Source organism: Gekko japonicus, unplaced genomic scaffold (assembly GCF_001447785.1).
Source record: "Gekko japonicus isolate JY-2015 unplaced genomic scaffold, Gekko_japonicus_V1.1 scaffold1285, whole genome shotgun sequence".
Taxonomy (NCBI): domain Eukaryota; kingdom Metazoa; phylum Chordata; class Lepidosauria; order Squamata; family Gekkonidae; genus Gekko; species Gekko japonicus.
This window is the reverse complement of record NW_015166459.1, coordinates 408385-429553: the sequence shown is the minus strand read 5'-3', so window position 1 is coordinate 429553 and position 21169 is coordinate 408385. Positions and strand designations below refer to the sequence as shown.

The 21169-nt window shown below is 44.5% G+C and overlaps 1 protein-coding gene across 1 annotated transcript; it reads right to left on the bottom strand.

Moving 5' to 3' along the window:
- Positions 1-1622: 1622 nt before the first annotated feature.
- LOC107111129 (meiosis-specific protein MEI4-like) lies at positions 1623-11349 on the bottom strand. The gene is made up of 5 exons (XM_015412050.1): positions 11286-11349; positions 10513-10758; positions 7359-7906; positions 2021-2152; positions 1623-1898 (listed from the first exon to the last, which is right to left on the bottom strand). The coding sequence occupies exons 1-5, from the start codon at positions 11347-11349 to the stop codon at positions 1623-1625; spliced, it is 1266 nt and encodes a 421-aa protein (XP_015267536.1).
- Positions 11350-21169: the final 9820 nt, after the last annotated feature.

The following is a 21169-nucleotide window of genomic DNA, read 5'->3' as shown; positions in this document are numbered from 1 at the left end:
CCCGTCTATTTCCATTCTCTGGTCACTTATATACAGAGATATGTTTATACTCTCACTCAGATGCTAAGCAAAATCTTCCAATGAAGTAGTTTTCCCTATTTTCTTCTAGTAAACTTCTTTTTAGTGTGCGATTTTCAATGTGTCTGGCTTCATTTTAATTCTACTTTTTTAGTGCTGTCAATATAGTTTTAAAATGTGGATTTGACAATTCAATTGGGGGGGGGACAGGTGAAGTGCCTTTCTAATTTCTGTGTGAATTAACAAAGGAATATGTTGAAATCTAGATTAGGAGAGGCTTGTGTTTTTGGTTGTGAACGTTTCTCCATGATAGGAACTCCCACACTTTGCAGTCATAATCTTGTTCATAGATCTTGCAGAGTTTCTTTTTTTAATTAATATGTTTATTTTAAAAACTGAATTGTAAAAGGGGTACAGAAAAAGAAAAAAATGTAGGGATTATAGAACAATATGTTATCTTTATCAAGGATGATTATACTTACAAAATACATTAAAGAAAAAATACCTTTCCCTGACATCTCCTTCATTAAATCTTTTAGGGCATTTTCTACAGTATTTTCATTATTAATAAGTTTTGGGTATTGCATATTTCATCAATGCTACATACCAGATATAACTTTAATATACCAAAACTGAAGGAAAATCTGTTGTCTTTCTCACACTGGAGGAAGGCTCCTTGGAGAATGGTTGGATCTATCCCATTGGAAGAAATATCACTATGCAGCAGAACAGCAACTCTAAAGGGGGATGGGCAGACTCACTATGGGGGAAACCAACGTTGAATCAAAATCTTTGTTTCACAGTGTCATTAGCATGGTTCAAGTGGATGTATGGGAGAGTAAGGAATTACAACTCCTATATCCAGCAAAAAGACTGAAGATATATCACATCAGTCAGATGCTAGTGTTAACAGAAAACACGGGCTCTTGGACAACAATGTATTTATGTATTTCTGACTCCCACAGGTGTCAAGAGGACATATTTGGGTGCCTTTCCATCCAGGATTGTAGTTTTTAAGTAAGTCAGAAGAAATATTGTCCGTTTGACAAGCTATAGTTTCTTTAACAAACAGTCCCCTTTAACGTATATCTAATGTAATAGATGCTGAGAATTTTCTAGTTGCAAACTGTTTAGATCTGTTTTCCTGAAAAAGGTTGGGTACTTCAGTGTGAAAAACCAACACACTCAAAATAACCAAGAGAAAAATTAAAAACTAACTGCATACTAAATGGCTTGGCTGGGTCAGCCTAATGCGCAAAACTTTTCACAGTTTAAATCCTAATTTTGTGCAATTTTGTGTACATTATAGCTTAATAGGCGTTTTAATTTTTAATGCCAGAGATAATTTTGTTTATTTCAAATATCAAATTAAAAAAAAATACAACAAAACTCTTAACTCGGGGTCCTGCCATGCAAACATACTCCTGACAAGTGTCACCATGAAATTGCTTATACCTTCTCAAGCAGTGGTTTGATACCAGAAGAGGAAATTGCATAATCACTATTGCAATAGTATTCAACACTCATTGTGATACTCCCTTTCCGTGTGAACATGGCTCAGTCTTGGCTCTTTCTCTCTGCTCTGATTTATTTGCAATCATTTATTACTCTGAAGCAGGCCATTTTCCCCCACCAGCAGTTTGTATTCCTGTTGCATTCAAAAGAGTACCTATTCGCCATAAATAAATACAAAACAAGGGGAACTCATCTGAGAGATGAAAAATAGCTTGATCAAGGTTCTGCAGAAACCTCTTCTTCTCTTCTTCATCACAGATGGAACTAGCAGCATCTTCTTGTCTGGTCCCTCTTTCAAGAAGCTGTTCCAAAATTCTACACAGAAAGAAAATATTTTCATACTGAATAACATAGTTGGCTTGAACCTAGAAAGAAAGGAAAAACACAGATGAGAGAACATCGTCTTACAATTGCTTAGATTAAATACTTCACCAGCTCAAACATGCACCTAGATCATGACAGCATAAAATCTCACACACAGCTTTACCTCATTGGTATGCTGCAACTCATGTGCAAACAGACTGACTTCTCTGAAAAGCAAGGATGTTGTGGAGTTCCTTAATGTGCTACATTTACCCAGCAACACAAGGGCATGGGATATGGAGTCTTGTACCTGAAACTGAATAAAAGTATTTGTAAGGTTCACCTGAATGTTTAAACAGAACAACCCCCCCCCTATAAATATGCACTGAAATATTTGGAACACTCCTTGCAGATGGGAAACTAGAGGCTGAACAAGAGGTCCAACAGCCATCTCTTGGCATTTAAGACACACTGTGTAGGTTCAGATGTAATCACAAACCATGGTTTGGTAAGATATGAACAGGCCTTGGGTTTGCATGTAACTGGCATGAGCAAACCATAGAATGGAATTCCATACAACCTGGCAAAATAGTCAAAATGTGAAGATCTGTTTAGACACAATGGGACCATGGTTTTATTATTTAAGACATTTCTGTGCTGCTTTTCTACCAGGAATTTCCAAACCAAACTGGACAATATAATTTAAGGCAAGACCTCGAAGAAGACACACACGTGCACCCTGGTTATGTCCTCATTCACTGGCCCCAGGCTGTGAGCCATATGCCTTCAGCTCACAGCCAAGAGCTTGTGACTCTAGCCATGTTGACTACTGTGCCAATAAGCTGAAAGGAGGCAGAAGCTCAGCTAGGAGTTATGCAGCTGGCAAGAAGTTCCCCAATATTCCATCCCTCTGTGCTGATAAAAAAGAGAGAGAGACTTCAGTTCAAGAGCAGCCACCATATGAAAGCCAGTGTGGTACAGCATATAATGTAATGTTACATTAATTACTAGGAGCTGCGGTGGCTCAAGTGGTTAAGACGCTGAACTGCAGGCTGTGGAAGGTCGGTAGTTCAGCAGTTCAAGCCCCTAGTATGCCACATGACGGAGTGAGCTCCCGTCTCTAGTTCCAGCTCCTGCCAACCTAGCAGTTTGAAAGCAAGAAATTGCAAGTAGATAAATAGGTACCACTTCAGTGGGAAGATAACAGCGTTCCGTGCGCCTTGGTGTTTAGTCATGCCGGCCACATGACCATGGAAATGTCTTCGGACAGCGCTGGCTCTTCGGCTTGGAAACGGAGATGAGCACCGCAACCCTAGAGTCAGATTCGACTGGCTTTCGAGCAAGGGAAACCTTTACCTACATTAATTAACTGCATCTTTTAAGGTCTATATTTCAGGGTTTCATTACACCAAAATCCTTAGCATATATTATTTAATACAGTCATGTTTTATTACCCTCTAGGGTACAAATATGTGCCTGAATTCACACAGCACACCTTAAAAGATGACGCAAAAATAATACAATACAGAAGAGAAATCTAATTAAAACTGAGTCTCACCCATGACTTTGGAATACATACTAGTATGCTGGATTCTTCTCTGTCTGGCCATATCTGAGCTGCTATTTTATGTGTCAAAATGTGACGATTGCATTGTACTCAGGGGACATTTTGTAGAAAAAGAGGCGCAGGCGCTCATTAGCATAACTTATTTGCATATGCCACACCCCCTGACATCACTGGAAGTGTGTCAGAAGGCAACACCCACCACTCAGGCTCCACTGGACTGTTTTGGATTGCTAGCTATTGGGGGGGGGGGGCGTGCAGATCTGTCCTTGCAGAGGAGGGAGAGCTTGTACCTGAATAAAACTTGGTCTTAAAGGTGCCACTGGACTGTTTTGGACCGGGGGGCCGGGGGGAGCTCTGCAACTTACCTGGCTGCTTCTTGCTCTGACTGAGGGCTGCTGGGAGCAGGGGGTGGGGCTTGTTGCATGTGCCCGCCCTCTGGGCTCTTTACTGCCGGAGCTCCCGCAGGAAATGACCCCTGATTGTACTTCACTTTTGCCTTTCCTGTTCAGAGCTGCTTCTACAGCCACAAAATGTCCACCCACATCAGATCCATTCATTTACTATTGGTGACATAATCCACAACACATTCTGTGCAGCTGGTTTCTGAATTAGGAGTTCATCACCTACTCAGTGCCCTTTATATCACTCCTCTTCAGTTTGTGGGTCACAGAAAGAGGACCTACTTGCCATGTCGGAAGGAGACTGACCCTATTTTCCTCCTTCTGACTGTCAGGGAAGAAGCCAGGAAAAGGGGGGAGAATATGCGTTTTTGGGAACAGTATGAATGTAGCATTCATTCTGTCAAAAATATACAGATGTACGATTGAACAGCAAAACAGAACACGTATTCAGATATATGCAGAATGCTGGGCGAGATCCTAAGGCAAGCAAGCAGCACAGAGCTAGAGGAATGGAATTTGCTCATCCCCGGTCCCATATTGAAACTGCCTCCAAGTAAACATGGTCAGGATTAGGCTGCTAGAGTGAAAATGAAAGCATGAAGCAGGATCTTTCTCCTAAGTATACTTCGGGAACAGAGAATTACACCAGATGCAGCAACATTTACAACAGTTCTCTGCAGGGCTCATTTCCTGTCAGAGCACACCGGAGCAACGCTCCGGCAGTAAGGAGCCCAGGGGGCAGGCACGTGCAGCAAGTCCCGCCCCCTGCTCCCAGCAGCCCCCCTGCCTTTCCCGGCCTACCGGCCGACCCAGCAGAGTGCTGCAGTGAGCTGACCCTTGAGCTGCTCTGCCACTGCCTGGGCCACGGCACCTAGCACACCCAGGTTCTGCCTGTCCTCATGCCGTCCCTGGCACGGTGCCTCTGCAAGCTGGGCTCCAGCGACTCCCATGAGGCCTGCGAGGAGCTCCGCCCTGGCCTCCTGTGCCTCCTCCTGCACCTCCTCTCCGCTACTGCACCCTGGCCTCCTCATGCCGGCCGTGGCGCACCGCCGCCTGTGAGGAGCTCCGTTTAAACCCCTTCTCTTTGGAGTCGCATCGCAGCAGCGGCACGATCTCCCATTGTATCCTATGGCCCCATAGAATACAATGGAAAGACCGTGCCGCCGCCATGGCGCGACTCCAGAGAGAAGGGGGTTAAATTTTAAAACCCTTCTCTCTTCGCTTCCCCCGCCAGCCCGTCTTGGCAGGCCGCCTGGGGAAGGGGAGGGGAGGCGTTTAAAGATGCCTCCCCAACCTTTCTTTGCTTCTCCAGACAGAGGGCCAAGCGGTTTTGTGATCCTGATCTCAGTGCTCTCTGGGGAACATGCAGGGAGAGGCGGTCCCTCAGGTAGGCAGGCCCCTGGCCTATTTTGTTTTATCATCGGTTTCTTAAGAAAAGAAGTATACTATATCGTGGCACAATGTATCATATATAAAAAGAATGGCCTTGTTCAATGTAATTTTTTTTCATAATTATTTCCTTTCCCCCTCTCCCCATATCCCTTTCTTCTTTTTTGTACTCCTTTTATTAATTTTTAAAATTAAAAAAAAATAGAAATAAAAAAATGTTTAAACGTTTTTATATTTGCTGTCTTGTGGAAAGGCAGCATAAAATGTTGTAAAAACATAAAATAAGTGTATTAAACTGTCCAAGTAATAGTGAAATCCTAAGCGAAGTAGCACTCTTCTAAATCTATGTGTTTAGGAAGGTGTAATTCTGTTTAAGAGTGTAAATTGAGGTGCTTTAAGACAACTATACTAAAAAATGTATATGCACAGCAGAAATTGGACCAGGTGGCCAAGATCAATGGGTGGCAGCAAATTAGCGCATAAATGCAAGAATTAACAAGGAGATGTGTGAATGAAGCTAGAGTCCAGCGGCACCCCAAAACACACCAGGCTCAATCCTGTGTACATGTGAGAACAGAGACTCAGCGTGTGCACACTTCTTTACATACATTCAAACAGATTATCTTAAATATCACATGCAAGTGGGGGGGGATGTTTAATTGCCAGGAAGAGCTGATTAGAGTTAAGATCAGGGGTCATTTCCTGGGGGAGTGCACATGAGCGGAGCTCCGGCAGTAAAGAGCACAGGGGGCGGGCACATGCAACAAGCCCCACCCCCTGCTCCCAGCAGCCCTTAGTCAGAGCAAGAAGCAGCCAGGTAAGCTGCAGAGCCCCCCGGTCCAAAACAGTCCAGTGGCACATTTAAGACCAAGTTTTATTCTGGTACAAGCTCTCCCTCCTCTGTGAGGACAGATCTGCATGCCCCCCCCCAATAGCTAGCAATCCAAAACAGTCCAGTGGAGCCTGAGTGGTGATGTCAGGGTGTGTGGCATATGCAAATAAGTTATGCTAATGAGTTATGCTAATGAGCTCCTGCACCTCTTTTTCTACGATGCATAAGTAACCAAGCTAAAACTTCTAAAATAATGTTTCTTCTTACACTGAAATGAAAGCTTAGAAAAAACCTATTAAGTAAGTGTATGCCATGCAAGAGCACTACATTCTGCTACAGTCATTTAAAAGAAGAAAGCACTTCCAAATACAGAAGTCTCTTGAAATTCCATGCATGGGCAAAAAGAAAGCCAAAGCAATCCAGAGCTCTGTGTTCTGATATTAACACTCCACTATGAACACTCTGTATGAGATCAAGAACCGCAAGCTGGCCCAGTTTATTTTAGCCGAATAACGCTGTGTGTTTATTGGTAACTTCCAGCAAAAAATGTAATTTTTCCTGGCCAAGAGCTTGTTGTAAAATAGTCAAAAGTATTTAATACTCAGACTATCAATGGATCTTGCTCTATTGGAAAGAAGAGATTTCTTTGCTTTTAAAAACCTTTATTTCTAAGGGTAAAAGGTACACGGGATTACTACAAATAAACATAACACTAACAGCTACATTTTCTAAGCTGCCTATAGTCAACACTAACACACAGATAATGGAGAATCTCTCCTTCTTCTTGACCCCTAGAAAAGGAAGTCACCTGAAACAAACAACCAATCTATATCACAGTAGAAAGCTACTTTGCCTGGGCTAATTCCCCATTGGCTCAGTGCCAGGTATCCCTTCCAGGTCGGTCTAAACAATAGCAATACTAGGCAAACAAGTTAACCCTATAATGACTGAATTGTCAGACCTTGTAAACACATGCATTTCCAACAGAGCTAGAAGGTGGTAGAGGAGGGGAGGAGATAGCGGAATGGAGGCCAACAAGTACAAAAGGAACAATTTTAGAACAAAAAAAGAAGAGATTTCACCTAATAGTCCACTTACATAATCAGTCCACTTACTTTCACTTGGTAGTCCACTTACATAAACCACATCTTACCTTTCATGCAGGCCCTCAGGAGATATCGCTCCCTATTCTCAGTGATGTATAATACTCAAAATCACTCTTACATGAGCAAAATCATTTTGAAACATAATCAGAAGTGAGCGCCATTCATGCAATTTCAGCTTCGCACTGCATTTCCACAACGACTGAGTTTGTAGACGGCATTTTACTTACTCTGTTGTGATGACTGTTGTTCAAAACAATTGCAACAAGCCCTTTTATAGATTCTTCCAGCTTTCTGAAACACTTTCCTACAATCTGATGAGATAAGTCAGCATCACTTAACAACCTGGTGATGACAAAAACTGTCTGCTTCAGAAAAATTGGAAAAGGGAGTTCGGGAAGGCTATATGAGGTGACCAAGCCATCAACTAATTGAGAGAGAGAATCTGACACTTTGGAGCAATCGATTCCAAGTTTTTTCAAATCTGTCCTCAGGCCTCCAGATTCTGCCAGGTTTTTTAGTTCAAGGATACGTTGTAGGAACTGCATGTGAGCAACCAAATAATCTGTCTTAAAGGCATGGCAAGGAGTCAATACTGGATGCACGCTTGACAGGACAACCGATACAGAACTGTTGCTACCACATTCAGTTGGGGCGGACGTAGGCAAGTTCTCTAGAGGATCAGCAATACAGTTACTTGAAACATCACATCCAGAATCTTCAAAATGGTCTGCCCAATCTTCTGTATTGGTAGATAGCACAGTCTCACCTATGACAGCTGAATTCTCTGAAACACAAGAACAAATTCAGTGTGGTGTATTGATTAGAGCAGGAGAAGAGAGAGAAGAAGAAGAGATTGGATTTATACCCCGCCCTTCCCTCAGAGTCCCAGAGCGGCTTACAAACTCCTTTCCCTTCCCCTCCCCACAACAGACAGCCTGTGAGGTAGGCGGGGCTGAGAGAACTCTTTCAAGAACTGCCCTTTCAAGGACAGCTCTTGTCAGAACTATGACTTGCCCAAGGTCATCCAGCAGCTGCAAGTGGAGGAGTGGGGAATCAAACCCGGTTCTCCCAGGTTAGAGTCCGCACACTCTAAAAGAAGGAAATGCCCAGCTTAGCTCAACCACATGAAAAGTGTGAAATTCCGGGGAAAAGACACACAGGAAACTGCCACAGTCCAGCTTTGTATTGTGGGAGGCAGAAAAGCTCAAAAAGCTCATCCCACATCCTTCAGTGCTGGTGAAGTACATACTCCCATCCAGGGCTATTTTAGGGCAGGAACGCACAGGAACGGAGTTCCGGCTGGCTCCCCAGTTGGCCACGCCCAGCAGGAACTCGTTAGCGTAATAGGCCACACCCAACAGCAGGAACTCATTAGGATTGGCTACATTAGGGGTGTGTGGCCTAACATGCAAAGGAGTTCCTGCTCCAAAAAAAGCCCTGGGTTTTGACAACAAACAAGGTAAACAGAATAAGAAGCAAAAAGTGGGTGTGGCTGGATGACCACACTTCTGGTAACATGGGGGTGTGGCCTAATGGGCTAATGAGCTGTGCTGTCAGGGGTGTGGCCTAATATGCTAATGAGTTTCTGATGTTGGGTGTGGCGTATTATGCTAATGAGTTCCTGCTGGGCTTTTTCTACAAAAAGAGCCCTGCGATGCAAATACTTCCCGCCCCCTGAACAGCAAGCAGGGGATTCATTGATTTATTTCTGTCAAATCACAGCTGTCATGACCCAGAGGGTTTTCAAGGCAAGAGACATTCCTAGGTGGTTTACCCATTGCCTGCCTCTGTGTAGTGATCCTGGACTTCCTTGTGGTCTCCCATCTACGTACTAACCAAGGCCAACCTTGCTTATAAGCTTGCCGTCCCCCGGGTGGGAGTGGGGAACACCCCCTCCCCCATTTCATAGGCTCCAGCCCACCACTGGCCAGCTGGCCAGCAGGGGAAAGCCCTGCCCCCAACAGCCACAGGTCAGGCACAATGCCCCCGGTGACGTCATCATGCTGGGGGCATTGCACATGGCAAGGTTGTCCTGCCCCCTCCACTCCCGGGAAGCTCCCTCCCCCCCTCCCACCAGCAGAAGAAAAGGACTTGGCAACCCTACCTAGGTCTCCCTTGCTCGAAAGCCAGTCGAATACGACTCAAGGGTTGCGGTACTCATCTCTGTTTCCAAGCCGAAGAGCCAGCGCTGTCCAGAGACGTTTCCGTGGTCATGTGGCCGGCACGACTAAACGCCAAGGCGCACGGAATGCTGTTGCCCTACCTACTTAGCTTCTAAGATCTGGTAAGAGCAGGCTAGCCTGGGTTACTCAGGTAAGGTCAAACAGAGAAAAGCAGACTACAAGATAGCTGGAACTTTTGGATCCCGTGCTTCTGTAAATGAGACATTTTTGCAAAAATAAATTTTTACCACTTTACTTTTACCTCTCGGGTTTTTTTTTTTGCTGATAAAGGTCAACGGACTCTGCTGGATCATTGGTGGGGTGACTGTTGCAGAAGAAGAGGAGATTGGATTTATACCCCGCCCTTCACTACCCAAAGGTGTCTCAGAGTGGCTCACAAACTCCTTTCCCTTCCCCTCCCCACAACAGACACCCTCTGAGGTAGGTGGGGCTGAGAGAGCTCTCGACAGAAACTGCTCTTTTTTCAAGAACAGCTCTTGTCAGAACTATGGCTTGCCCAAGGTCATCCAGCCAGGTGCATGTGGAGGAGTGGGGAATCAAACCCGGTTCTCCCAGATTAGAGTCCGCGCACTTAACCACTACACCAACCTGGCTGCACTGCACAGCATGCTGTTCTGGACAGTCTGACCCTCAGCGGTGACTTTAATGAAGACGCAAGGATTCCACAGACAGAAATGGCAGGGGGTAAAACACACTTCTCTGCAGGGCTTTTTTTGTAGAAAAAGCCCAGCAGGAACTCATTAGCATAATAGGCCACACCCAACAGCAGAAACTCATCAGCATATTAGGCCCCACCCCCATGTCTTCCCTTGGCTTGTCTGGGCACCCCGCGGCTGCGGGAAGCCTGGGCAAGTCGGCCCTTAGACAGGCCGGGGAAGGCACGGGGAGGCATTTAAATGCCTCCCCGATCGTTCCAGGGACCCACTGGCCTGCCCACCTCAGAGTCACGGGGTGTGTGTGTCGCTCTCCAGGCCTTCCCTCTGTAGCCACGCACGCAGAGGTTTTGGCTGTAGTGGGTGTGGCCAACTCTCCATCCAGAACTCCATTCCTGTGCGTTCCTGCCCCAAAATAGCCCTGCTTCTCTGAATTTGCTCTGTTGGCAGAAGGACTGGGTTCAGTCTACTTATTTATTTTAAATAAAAGGTTTAAACAATACATTATTCCCGGAATTCATTCAAACAAGTCTCCAGAAACTTACTATTTTCCAAACACAATCCTGAAGAAAGTTTGCTCAGATACAGCTGTTGCCTCAAATGAAGAACTTCAGCTTCCAACGCCTCAACTTTTGACTTCCACTTGGAATCCGGTCCAGATACAACCTTGGCCAGGTGCTCTGTATATTCTTTGCTACTTTTATCTGGTGGCTTTGAGTGGATAATAGCTAAAGCCAGTGCCAGCTGTGAGATTTTCAAGTACCACGTCACATCCTCTCTGTCTTTTATTTCTGTCAAGGCCAAAAGAAAAACCACATTACAGTTATTTCCCATAATAAAAAGTTATCTCATAAATTTTATTTTTCCCCCCCAGAGGAAAATCAGTTTTCCTAATCCTGCAGTTTTCCTCATCCCACAGTAAGAGAATGAGATATTTACAAGTAGTACCTGTATTATGTCAAAAATAAAATGTAGCCCGACAGTTTGAAAGTCAAAGAAAGAATCGTAGGAGTCTTTAATAACATATGATAGGAAGGGAGAAAGCTGATCTGCTATAAAGTTATGGATATGGTTTTTGTCTTTAAAAAAAATTAAAATGTCACTGAATTCAGTGGGAATATTGCCACAGTGGTACATGGGAATGGTATAGATGATGGATTTACTCTGGTTCAACAAAATATTTTCTCCTTTTTTGCCCTCCTCATGGCAGCAATTAAAGAGATGGATGTAGAAGTATATAAGAATATGTAACTACTATCAGAATGCTTTCTCCTCTATTTCCTTACACAAAATATAGACATTGTTGGTTCGTACTTACCTATAAGAATCTTTATAAGTGATATATGTTCGCCCTCCGAGTTTCTAGTGAGTTCTATATTCATTCTAACCTTGTTAAACATTGTTGTCATTCCTTCAGACTTTTGTAGTTCTTTAAATTTGTAATTGATTGATGTTACTTATATTATATATTATATATTTGTTATTTGAATTATTACAAAAAGAATAAAAAATTAAATAAAAAAGATCAAGTTTTATTCAGGTACAAGCTCTCCCTCCTCTGCGAGGACAGATCTGCATGTCCCCCCCCCCACAATAGCTAGGAATCCATAACAGTCCAGGGGAGCCTGAGTGGTGGGTGTTGCCTTCTGACATACTTCCGGTGATGTCAGGGTGTGTGGCATATGCAAACAAGTTATGCTAATGAGTTATGCTAATGAGCTCCTGCACCTCTTTTTCTATAAGATGACCCCTGGGTAAAACACTGTAATCAAACACCTTGGATGGGTAAGGCAGAGGAGAACTGCTAAGATGTGGGATAACAGAGTTATGAGTCATGACTCAAGGAGTCCATTCCTAAAGCTTCTCTGAGGACCAATCTGAAGGACATCCAGACTAAGAAAGAGGACTTGAAGTCAAAAGCTCAGTCTGTTCACATCATGAACTCGAACCCACCCACTCATCAACTCCAAAGGAGGAACGGAAAAGATTCACAGTCTTTTGAATTGTACTAATACAGGGCAGTTCATAACATCAAACATTCTGTTTCACAAAACACTTTTGGAAGAAAGATGCTTTATATGTATAATTTGACAATTTGCTTGAAGACAAGCAAGAGAGAACCTTCAAGGACTTGCAGGGGGTGTTCCATTTCCTCCTGTATCCCCTTCCCCACACAATTCCCTCTTTCTCTCCTCCTCTCAGCACCCGTTTTATTCCCCCTTTTCCTGCTTCCTTCTCTTCTTCCCACTCACCAACCAGCCTTTATTTAATTTGGCCCTCGTCCTCAGCTTTATTATTTATTTACGTCAAACCCAAAACAGTTTACATCCTTCTCCTTTCCTCCATTTTATCCTAACAACAACCCTGTGAGGTATATTAGGCAGAGAGAGAGAAAATGACTGGCTCAAGGTCACCTAGCAAGCTTTCACAGTAGAGCAGGAATTTGAACCTGGGTCTCACAGATCATAGTCTTGTACTCTAATCGCTACACCGCACTGACTCTCTTCTTCCCCTCCTAACCCACTCCCTGGGGAAAGTCTGGCCAAGCAGAAGAAGCTGTGCAGGACCAAGTCACTCAGGTGAGTTGCGTGGTGGTCACTGCTTGTTGTGCAAGGAGTGCAGAGCCTGCTGTGAGTCCCAGGTGAGTTGTGTAGCATCAAGTCAAAGCCATCACCGTTCCAGGGTGAGCTGCACAAATTGCACAGTAGCGTTACCTGTGGTTGCTACTAGGCTGACCCTAATTAGTCCTCCCGCCAGGATGGGGGGGACGACAGAGGTAGACTGGGAGGCCAAAACAGCATTGAAAAGGGCCCTCCCCTCTGCCTTTTACTGACAGAAACCAAGGCTTGAAGGCAGACAACACTGTTGCAGTTGTCTAGCAATCACCAGAGTGAACATTGTAATATCAGAGGGCATCAATTTCTTAAAGGTACAGCCTAGGAGTTGCTACTTGGAATTGGGGAGTAAGCAGAAAACTACACAGTGCCATGGTAACTTCATGTGCAATGCACTCTCTCTCTCTCTTGGGTTTTTTTTTTTTAACAATCGTAAATGGTGATTAGCTTTTCTGCCTAGCGAGTTCACTACCCAAATGTGTCTCAGAGCGGCTTACAAACTCCTTTCCCTTCCCCTCCCCACAACAGACACCTTGTGAGGTAAAAGAAGAAGAAGAAGAGATTGGATTTATACCCCGCCCTTCACTACCCAAAGGTGTCTCAGAGCGGCTTACAAACTCCTTTCCCTTCCCCTCCCCACAACAGACACCCTGTGAGGTAGGAAAGGCTGAGAGAGAGCTCTGACAGAAACTGCTCTTTTTTCAAGGACAGCTCTGGCAAAACTGTGGCTTGCCCAAGGTCATACAGCAGGTGCAAGTGGAGGAGTGGGGAATCGAACCTGGTTCTCCCAGATTAGAGTCCGCTCACTTAACCACTACACCAAACTGGTAGCAGTGAGCCTGGCATCCTTAGGGCCTGGAATAATTAGTCGATGTTGTGACCCCGACCGTAGTGCTCTCTGGGTTATGTGTGGGGAAAGGTGGTCCCTCAGGTATAGACTAATGACCTAACATCATTATTCTATCCCCTCTGCTTTGTCCGCACAATCACCGTCCTGTGAGGTAGATTAGGTACACAGACAGTGACTAGTAGCTCAAGCTTTGATGGTAGAGTCGGTACTCAAACCTGGGCCTCCCTGATGCTAGTCCAATACTCTAACCACAACACCACAGTGGCTTTTCCAGAAAGCCAGAAAACAGACTGAATTCCTTTAAACTGTGATCACTCTTTGCTCAGAGATTCACATTCATTTCTGTACTGTGAATGAGGTCACTGACCTGATTGTCTGCCTTTCGATATTCAGACTGTATAAGTAAAAAAATAGAACATATGGAATCAGTATCTGCCTAATGGCTTTTTACGGAGCATGCCATGGGAGGTTGTATAAGAAATATCTGGCAATATTCTACACAATTTGGTTTCATCATCATTCATAATATTTACCAATGTTCCTCCTGACTAGTGTAATGTAAACACATGCTAAGAGTCCACAAAATGATTGCAACTTTGGCATTAGTTAGCACTCATATGGTACAATCCAAAACCAGCCCACTCAGAATCCTAATGAAATCTACTTCGTGGGGCTTACTCCCTGGAAAATAAATCTAGGATTGCACTGTTCATTTGTATACCGCTAACAAGTATCCTTCTAGTAGTTTATGGTGATCACTTCTATGTAACTGAAAAGCTCACATCAATAAAGCAAAGCTATGCCAATTTTTCCCTTTAAAAAAAGGTTTCCCACATATTATCATTTTCCCAACAGTTGTTGTGTAACAGATAGAATACCCATTTCCTTATTGTGTATATCTCACAGTGAGACAGTTTGGTGTAGTGGTTAAGTGAGCGGACTCTAATCTGGGAGAACCGGGTTCGATTCCCCACTCCTCCACTTGCACCTGCTGGATGACCTTGGGCAAGCCACAGTTCTGCCAGAGCTGTCCTTGAAAAAAGAGCAGTTTCTGTCAGAGCTCTCTCTCAGCCTTACCTACCTCACAGGATGCTTGTTGTGGGGAGGGGAAGGGAAAGGAGCTTGAAAGCCGCTCTGAGACTCCCTTGGGTAGTGAAGGGCAGGGTAGAAATCCAATCTCTTCTTCTTCTCATGCGGCTGTGATAATTCATACACTGTTCCTCTATTGGGGGTGGGTTGGGTGTGTTTGTTCATTTAATGACAGTATTCCAGCGACTGATGTCTATAGGCCCTCAAAGAAGAAAACTAATCAGAAATGGTATTCTCTAAAAGTACAGCTGTCCCACAGAAAGAGGTTTGGGTCCGTCCCCCCCACCCCCACCCTTTGGACGTTCTCTAGTCTGAGGAAGAAATCTTTTTTCCAGAGAGCTGATTTCATAGGAGACACTTTAGAAAGGTGAGACCCCCTCCGGATTTCTTTCCTAAGCAACCTAGCCCATGAAGGTCAAGCCCTACCCCCCCACAAACCTAAACAGACTTTGTTGAGCTGTTCTGGCTCCTCCTGAACACACCATCTTACCTCCTGGCGGCCCACAGGAAAGTGATTCCACGCCCTCCATTCCAGGCCATCCTCCAGGCTCCGCCCACCGCAGAGCTCTATGAGGCGCCTTTCCAGCAAGGGCAACCTGCGAGTAGGATAAATCTGCCCCCCCCCCCCCGCAGGGCCTCAGGCAAGGGACCCTTCAGGAAAACCACCAGGGTGAGGCGGCAATAAGAGTTCCCCGGCCAGCTGGGGCTGATTGTCCCTGGAAAGCCAAGCGTTCATCATCATATGGGACAGGAGGCTGAAATTGGTTCCTTATTCGCACTTCCTTATTCGTTACTTATTCGTGCAGTCGTTCAGAAACACTAAGGAGACTAAGGAGTGTTGGAACCCCCAAAATAAGGTCTGGACCACAACATATCATATACCCCCCACATTTACAGGACTCTCCCCTTCGAGGGGACATATGCTGTATCCAGTGTTCCCTCTCAGCTGAGTTAGTGTGAGCCAGCTCACAGTTTTCCAGCTTCCGGCTCACACATTTTTGTCGTAGCTCAGGGAAGACGGCTCCAGAGCAAACTAATCGATGCGGCAGCCCAATCGCTGGCTCACAACTTTAATGCCAGTAGCTCACAAAGTAGGATTTTTGCTCACAGGACTCCACAGCTTTAGAGGGAACATTGGCTGTATCCTGGTCCAAAGCGAATAAGGAACCAACTTCAGCCTCCTATATGGGACACGCAAAACCATTAAGATACATGTGATACAGGGCTCTTTTTGCAGCAGGAACTCCTTTGCATATTAGGCCCCACACCCCTGATGTAGCCAAACCTCCAAGAGAACAGAACATAAGAACATAAGAGACGCCAATGTTGGATCAGGCCAAAGGCTCATCCAGTCCAACACTCTGTCACACAGTGGCCAAAAATACCAGGTGTCATCAGGAGGTCCAGCAGTGGGGCCAGGACACTAGAAGCCCTCCCACTGTTAACCCCCCCCCCAAAGCACCAAGAAGACAGAGCATCACTTGCCCTAGAGTCCCTAGCAATACCCTGCAAGAAGAGCTCTGTAAGCTGTCGGAGGATTGGCTACATTAGGGGTGTGTGGCCTAATATGCAAAGGATGTTTCTGCTGACTGAAGGAATACAAGCAGTCAGGTAAAACTGCTTGTTTTAGGACATTAGTGAACAACTGAAAGGCATCTTTCAGCATTACTACCCCATCTGGTGAGAATTCAGTAAAGCTCTGAAGAGCAGAGTTCTGGCACTGTATTTCAAAATTCGGTTTGAGTTTTAAAAATGGGTTTGTCCCCCCCCCCCCTGCTTCTCTGTTAACAGAAGTGCATTATAACACCTGTACTAGGCTGCCAAGGTATTGAGAGAAAGCTATATTTTTTAAATCTGGGAGTAAACATTCATTTCAGTAGAGCTATGTCTGCTCATTTTTTTTCCATTGGTATCTTTACTCCCTTCTTAGGTAGTTTGCTCTTCCAGCATGATCTTTAAAGAATTTTGGAAAGGTTACTTTTTTCATTCTGATTATTTTCCCGAAAGTATTTTGTGCTAAGGAAATTGCAAAGCCAGCTGCCAATCAAGTAAAAGATATGTGATGACATATGGTTCCCGCACTAAGGGATTATAATGACAAAACAGCCCACGATTATTGTTTAAACTCTGGGATACATGATACCAAATAATACAGTATTATTTACAAGAAATATTTTTTTAAAATCTCAAATTTGCCTGTTAATTGGTCTTTATTAACTAATGTGTCTCAAATTTCTGTGATGTGTTTAAATTACTTGATATCAAACATTCTGTTATGAAAATGACTGACAACCCTGTTTCTATATTTTATCAGAATTTCACAGACCACTATGATCTGTGATCCAGTAGCTTTAAAATAAATGAGAGATTTGGCATTAATATTGATGAATATATCTAACTTCATATATAAGGCTTATCTCAGAGAGTCTGCAAGGACACCAAACCTTTTCTGTAGATTGCTAACTGATTTCTCTCTCGGTGATTTACCAGAGGATAAAAGGACAACAGATAACACAGAACACATTCTTATTGCCAGCATTTTGCATTTTATTCTTCATGTGACAAGGAAGGCTTTTAAAGCTACATATATGATAGATGCTTTTGAGTTATGGGATGGAAAATTCACTATTTTGCTTTTCATTTCACTCTGAAACTGGTTCTTTGATGAATAAGAAAGCAGGAAATAGAGGTGAGTTAAGGATGAAAACTGGGGGGGAACTTGATTGGATATGGACTGTTGAGGCATGGGAGAGGGGTAATTGTTCCAGAACAAACCATTCAGCTTCACAAAATTATATGTCGCCACTCAGTTGTCGAAGTGATCTTTTAAAAAAATATTCAAATAACTTGCAAAAAACTTTTAAAGCTCTAGGATTACATTTAAATGAGCTACATATAGGAGGTTTTTTTTTAAATAACAAGGCAAGTCAGATAACAGTATTAAGTGGCGCTCTAGAACAGTATTTTTTAATTCTTGAAACTGGAATGTTAATCCACTAATGTGTAGGACTTGCAACGAGACACGGCAAGGGTAGACTGTAATGAAGACGAATGCTGCCCTAGTCTGACAGCAGGATCCTATGCTCTGCTGAAGACTGTTGGCAGAGCATGTGAAGAATGCATACTGGACTCTGTGGCAAGAAAACGTCTTGTCACCTGGTATGTGGGAGGAAAGCCACACTTCATGGGACAATTGGTATTTTAATAGTTGTTCTATTTGGTATTTATTATGACTGATGTAAACCGCCCTGAGCCGTCCATGGGCACGCGGTATATAAATTAAATAAATAAACATGCATGGATACTTTTTCAGGTCACTCAGAGGACAATGTACAGGCACTTATAACCTAGCAGTAGCCCACAAACTAATGGAACTCTGTGGGTGCGTTCGGACGGGGCATTTAAGCCGATATAGAAGCCGGTTCGAAACGGAGTACTTACGCGCGATCACATCCACAACATCTGCCTTCTGTCCCTAACCGTTGCTAATCGTCGCAAATACCCCTTAAACCGGTGTAGTTTGCCACTAAGTCCCCAAGTGGTGTTTTCCTGAGTGCTCCGGTTCTAGACACTTTCCCCCCGTCTGATCGCTTTCTGCCGGTGTAGAGCCACTTCCGCTGGAAGCCCGAGGCTTCCGTTTTTCGCCCGCAATTTTTTTTTTTAGCCTCAGCAATATGCGGTTGGGCGAAGCTTTGCCCCGGTGTTAATTTTTTTAAAAAGTGATTTGTTTTAGGCTTCGGACGAGTCCGGGACCTCACGGAGGCCCTTTTCGCTGTAAAAGCTTAAAGGGCAGTGTTCCTTCAGGGTATGCTTTTCGGGACAGGGTGTTATGCGCCTGCGCGAAGATCTCAATTCTGTGGATGGCTGCCTATGCGCATGCGCAAAATGTAAAATAATTTTTAAAAGCTCGCCGACGCATGCTGCTGCGTACCTAGTGTGGACACCCCGGAGCGATGTGTTGCGCAGTGAGGGAGGTGAGTGTGACCGCGCTTGCCCCAGATCAAATTAGTCCACTTGGAACCGGAGCAGTTTAAACCGCTCCCGGCAGGCCGTCTGACCACACCCTGTGTGTCTAGTTGACATGGGGGAAGGGGCTGGAGGATTTGGAGAAGCAAGAACTGGACATTTTCAAACAGGGATTAAGTGTATGTCGCCAGTTTTATACATTCACTTCACTGTTGAATAATTCTAGAATTCTACATTAAAAAGAAGTACTCATGAGACGGGATGGCTGCCATCTCGCTTCATATATTACTTTGCTTGCTGAAATTACAGCTGTCTTTTAAATGAAAGATAAACATTTTGATTAATTGTTCTTCAGCAAATACAGTGCAACAGATTATAATGAATCCCCCTGGTGGACCTCCTGATGGCCCCTGGGTTATGGCCACTGTGTGACACAGCGTCTTGGACTGGATGGGCCACCAAGGCAGCCATGCCCATTGCCCTCGCATATATTATCTGAGAAAGATAGCTCTGACTCATTGAATAAATACATTTTGTTAGTCTTCAAGATGCCACTGGAACTCTGTTCTATTTAGCTATACCCACAGCCAGGAAAGCACCCAGCAGTCCAAGCACACAGAGCACTCCAGCCTGGGCCTGGCACACATCCAGGTCAGTCAATGCCGACCCTGCAACACCACCTCAAACCTACCGTCACTGGTGAGTGCGGCCCTATGATGCATCCTGGCCGGGTGGGGAGGAGTCTGCTGGACCGATTTCCCACAGCCGCTGCTCTGGCCCGCTCCTCTCTTTGCCCCGATGGTACGTGTCAATTTCCCCCTCGAAGCCGCACGGCTGCGTTTTGACCCGCGGCTTCGCCTGATTTCCCCCACGGTTTCGTGATCCTGTTTTTTGAGGATTACGAAACCGCGGGCAAAATCGGGCAAAGCCGCGGGTCAAAATGCAGCCGTGCAGCTTCAAGTGGGAAATTGACACGTACCATCGGGGCAAAGAGAGGAGCGAGCGCAGAGCAGCGGCTGCGGGAAATCGGTCCTGGTAACCACCAGAAGCTCCACTGCCTGCTCCCAAAAGGTAGTAAAAAGGTAGTAAAAAATCTTATTTGCTGAGCTGTGACTTTTAGAAGTATGGGCGAGAGACCTTTTTATCAGCTTAAATGTGTTTTACGGCGTAACAGTTTGTGACATACATATGCAGTATTTCTTCAATGTCTCCATTATCCAAGTACAAAAGCCATATAGCATTAGTCTCACATTTAAGAGGATTACATAAACAACTCCTTTAGCCTTTGTTGGTGAATGTCGAAATGTCCATTGTGGGAAACAGTTCCTGGTAGAGGAATTAAAAGGCACCCGCCATTTCTACTAGGGCCATGGCCTTTTCAGTGGCGGCCCCATTTCGTAATTTTAACAAAAGGCCAAGCTTAAAATATGACCAGTACTTTTGCTCATCAATATAGTGCATACTTTGCATATCTTTCCCTGTTCTGTTAAGATGTCATTAGTGGGAATATAAAAGTATATTTGAGATTAATTTTAGACTTACTGCTGCCCCCCCCCCCTGCTGGAGAAAGGGAGGGAAGGTGGGCAGACATGCCCCCCCTTACCCTGAGCCTCTACGCTGTTGCTCGGGGGAGTGGGAGGGGATTTAAATGGCTCCCTTTCCCTTCCCCAGATGGGAAAGGGAAAGGAAGCCACTCTAAGCATGCCTGCCCTTTGTCAGGGGGTGTGGCATAGGCAAATGAGTTATGCAAATGAGCTCCTGCACCTCTTTTTTTACGAAATGACCTCTGAGTCCTGACCTATATTGCGTTATATCTGTGTAATCACAGAGGAAGACATAGAAAACATTATATTCCAAGATCAACCACCAACTGGGGAATTTCCCCTTGAGACAACAAGTATTCTAGAATAGGTAACCATATGGAGGGAAAGTAGGACTGTCTAGAGGGTTTAAGAATGCTATCCAGATTATCTGTGAGCTTCGCCATGATGTACAATTTCCATAGTTTTTGATGCCACTGTGAGCTTGTAGGGGATTGTGAAGATTTCCAGGCTAAGTGTAAGTCGGTTACTTAACAAAGAGTCAGGGAGTGATTTCAGCAAAAGATCAGCTTTATTCAGCAACTCATAACTCAACTCCAGATAGATCAACATGAATAGCCAGAACAGCTTTAGTATCGAAGCTGTTCTGCTTTTAAACTCTCCCGGCTAATGTAGCCACGCCTACTATACAAATACCAACCAATAAGGTTGTACGGATAAGGACCAATCACAAGTGTTCCCTCGTATGGAACTGGCTATTGGTGATTGGTCGGCTCTTCCTGGCTACCAATTACAATTGAAGGATTAGGATCCTAGCCCAGGATGAAAGCTTCACATGGTGGTTCAATGAGTAAGTTCACATACATACATCGTCCGATTGAATACACCACACTAAGGCAATAGTATTTCTTGCTGCGTATATTAATATAGATAACCTTTCTCTAAGAGCGTATGGGCCCGTCAAGTGTTTCCAGTCTCCTAAGAACAAATTAAGGACCCTGTTGTCCCTCTTCCTATCTTTATCATAAACTGTAAATACCGCTCTTGTTTTCTGACAAAGGACAGAATATCCATCTGCTTTGGGATTCTCTCTGTCTCTGAAGTTTTCCTACCCCCACCCCCAAACTCAGAACAGTAAATG

Excerpts from the sequence above, each read along its gene's own strand:
- LOC107111129 (XM_015412050.1), bottom strand. The coding sequence starts at position 11,349 with ATGAATATAGAACTCACTAGAAACTCGGAGGGCGAACATATATCACTT. Across the intron at positions 10,759-11,285 it reads ACTTATAAAGATTCTTATAG|AAATAAAAGACAGAGAGGAT; the intron begins GTAAGTACGAAC and ends TGGCCTTGACAG. Across the intron at positions 2,153-7,358 it reads ACAACAGTCATCACAACAGA|TTTCAGGTACAAGACTCCAT; the intron begins GTAAGTAAAATG and ends ACTTTTATTCAG.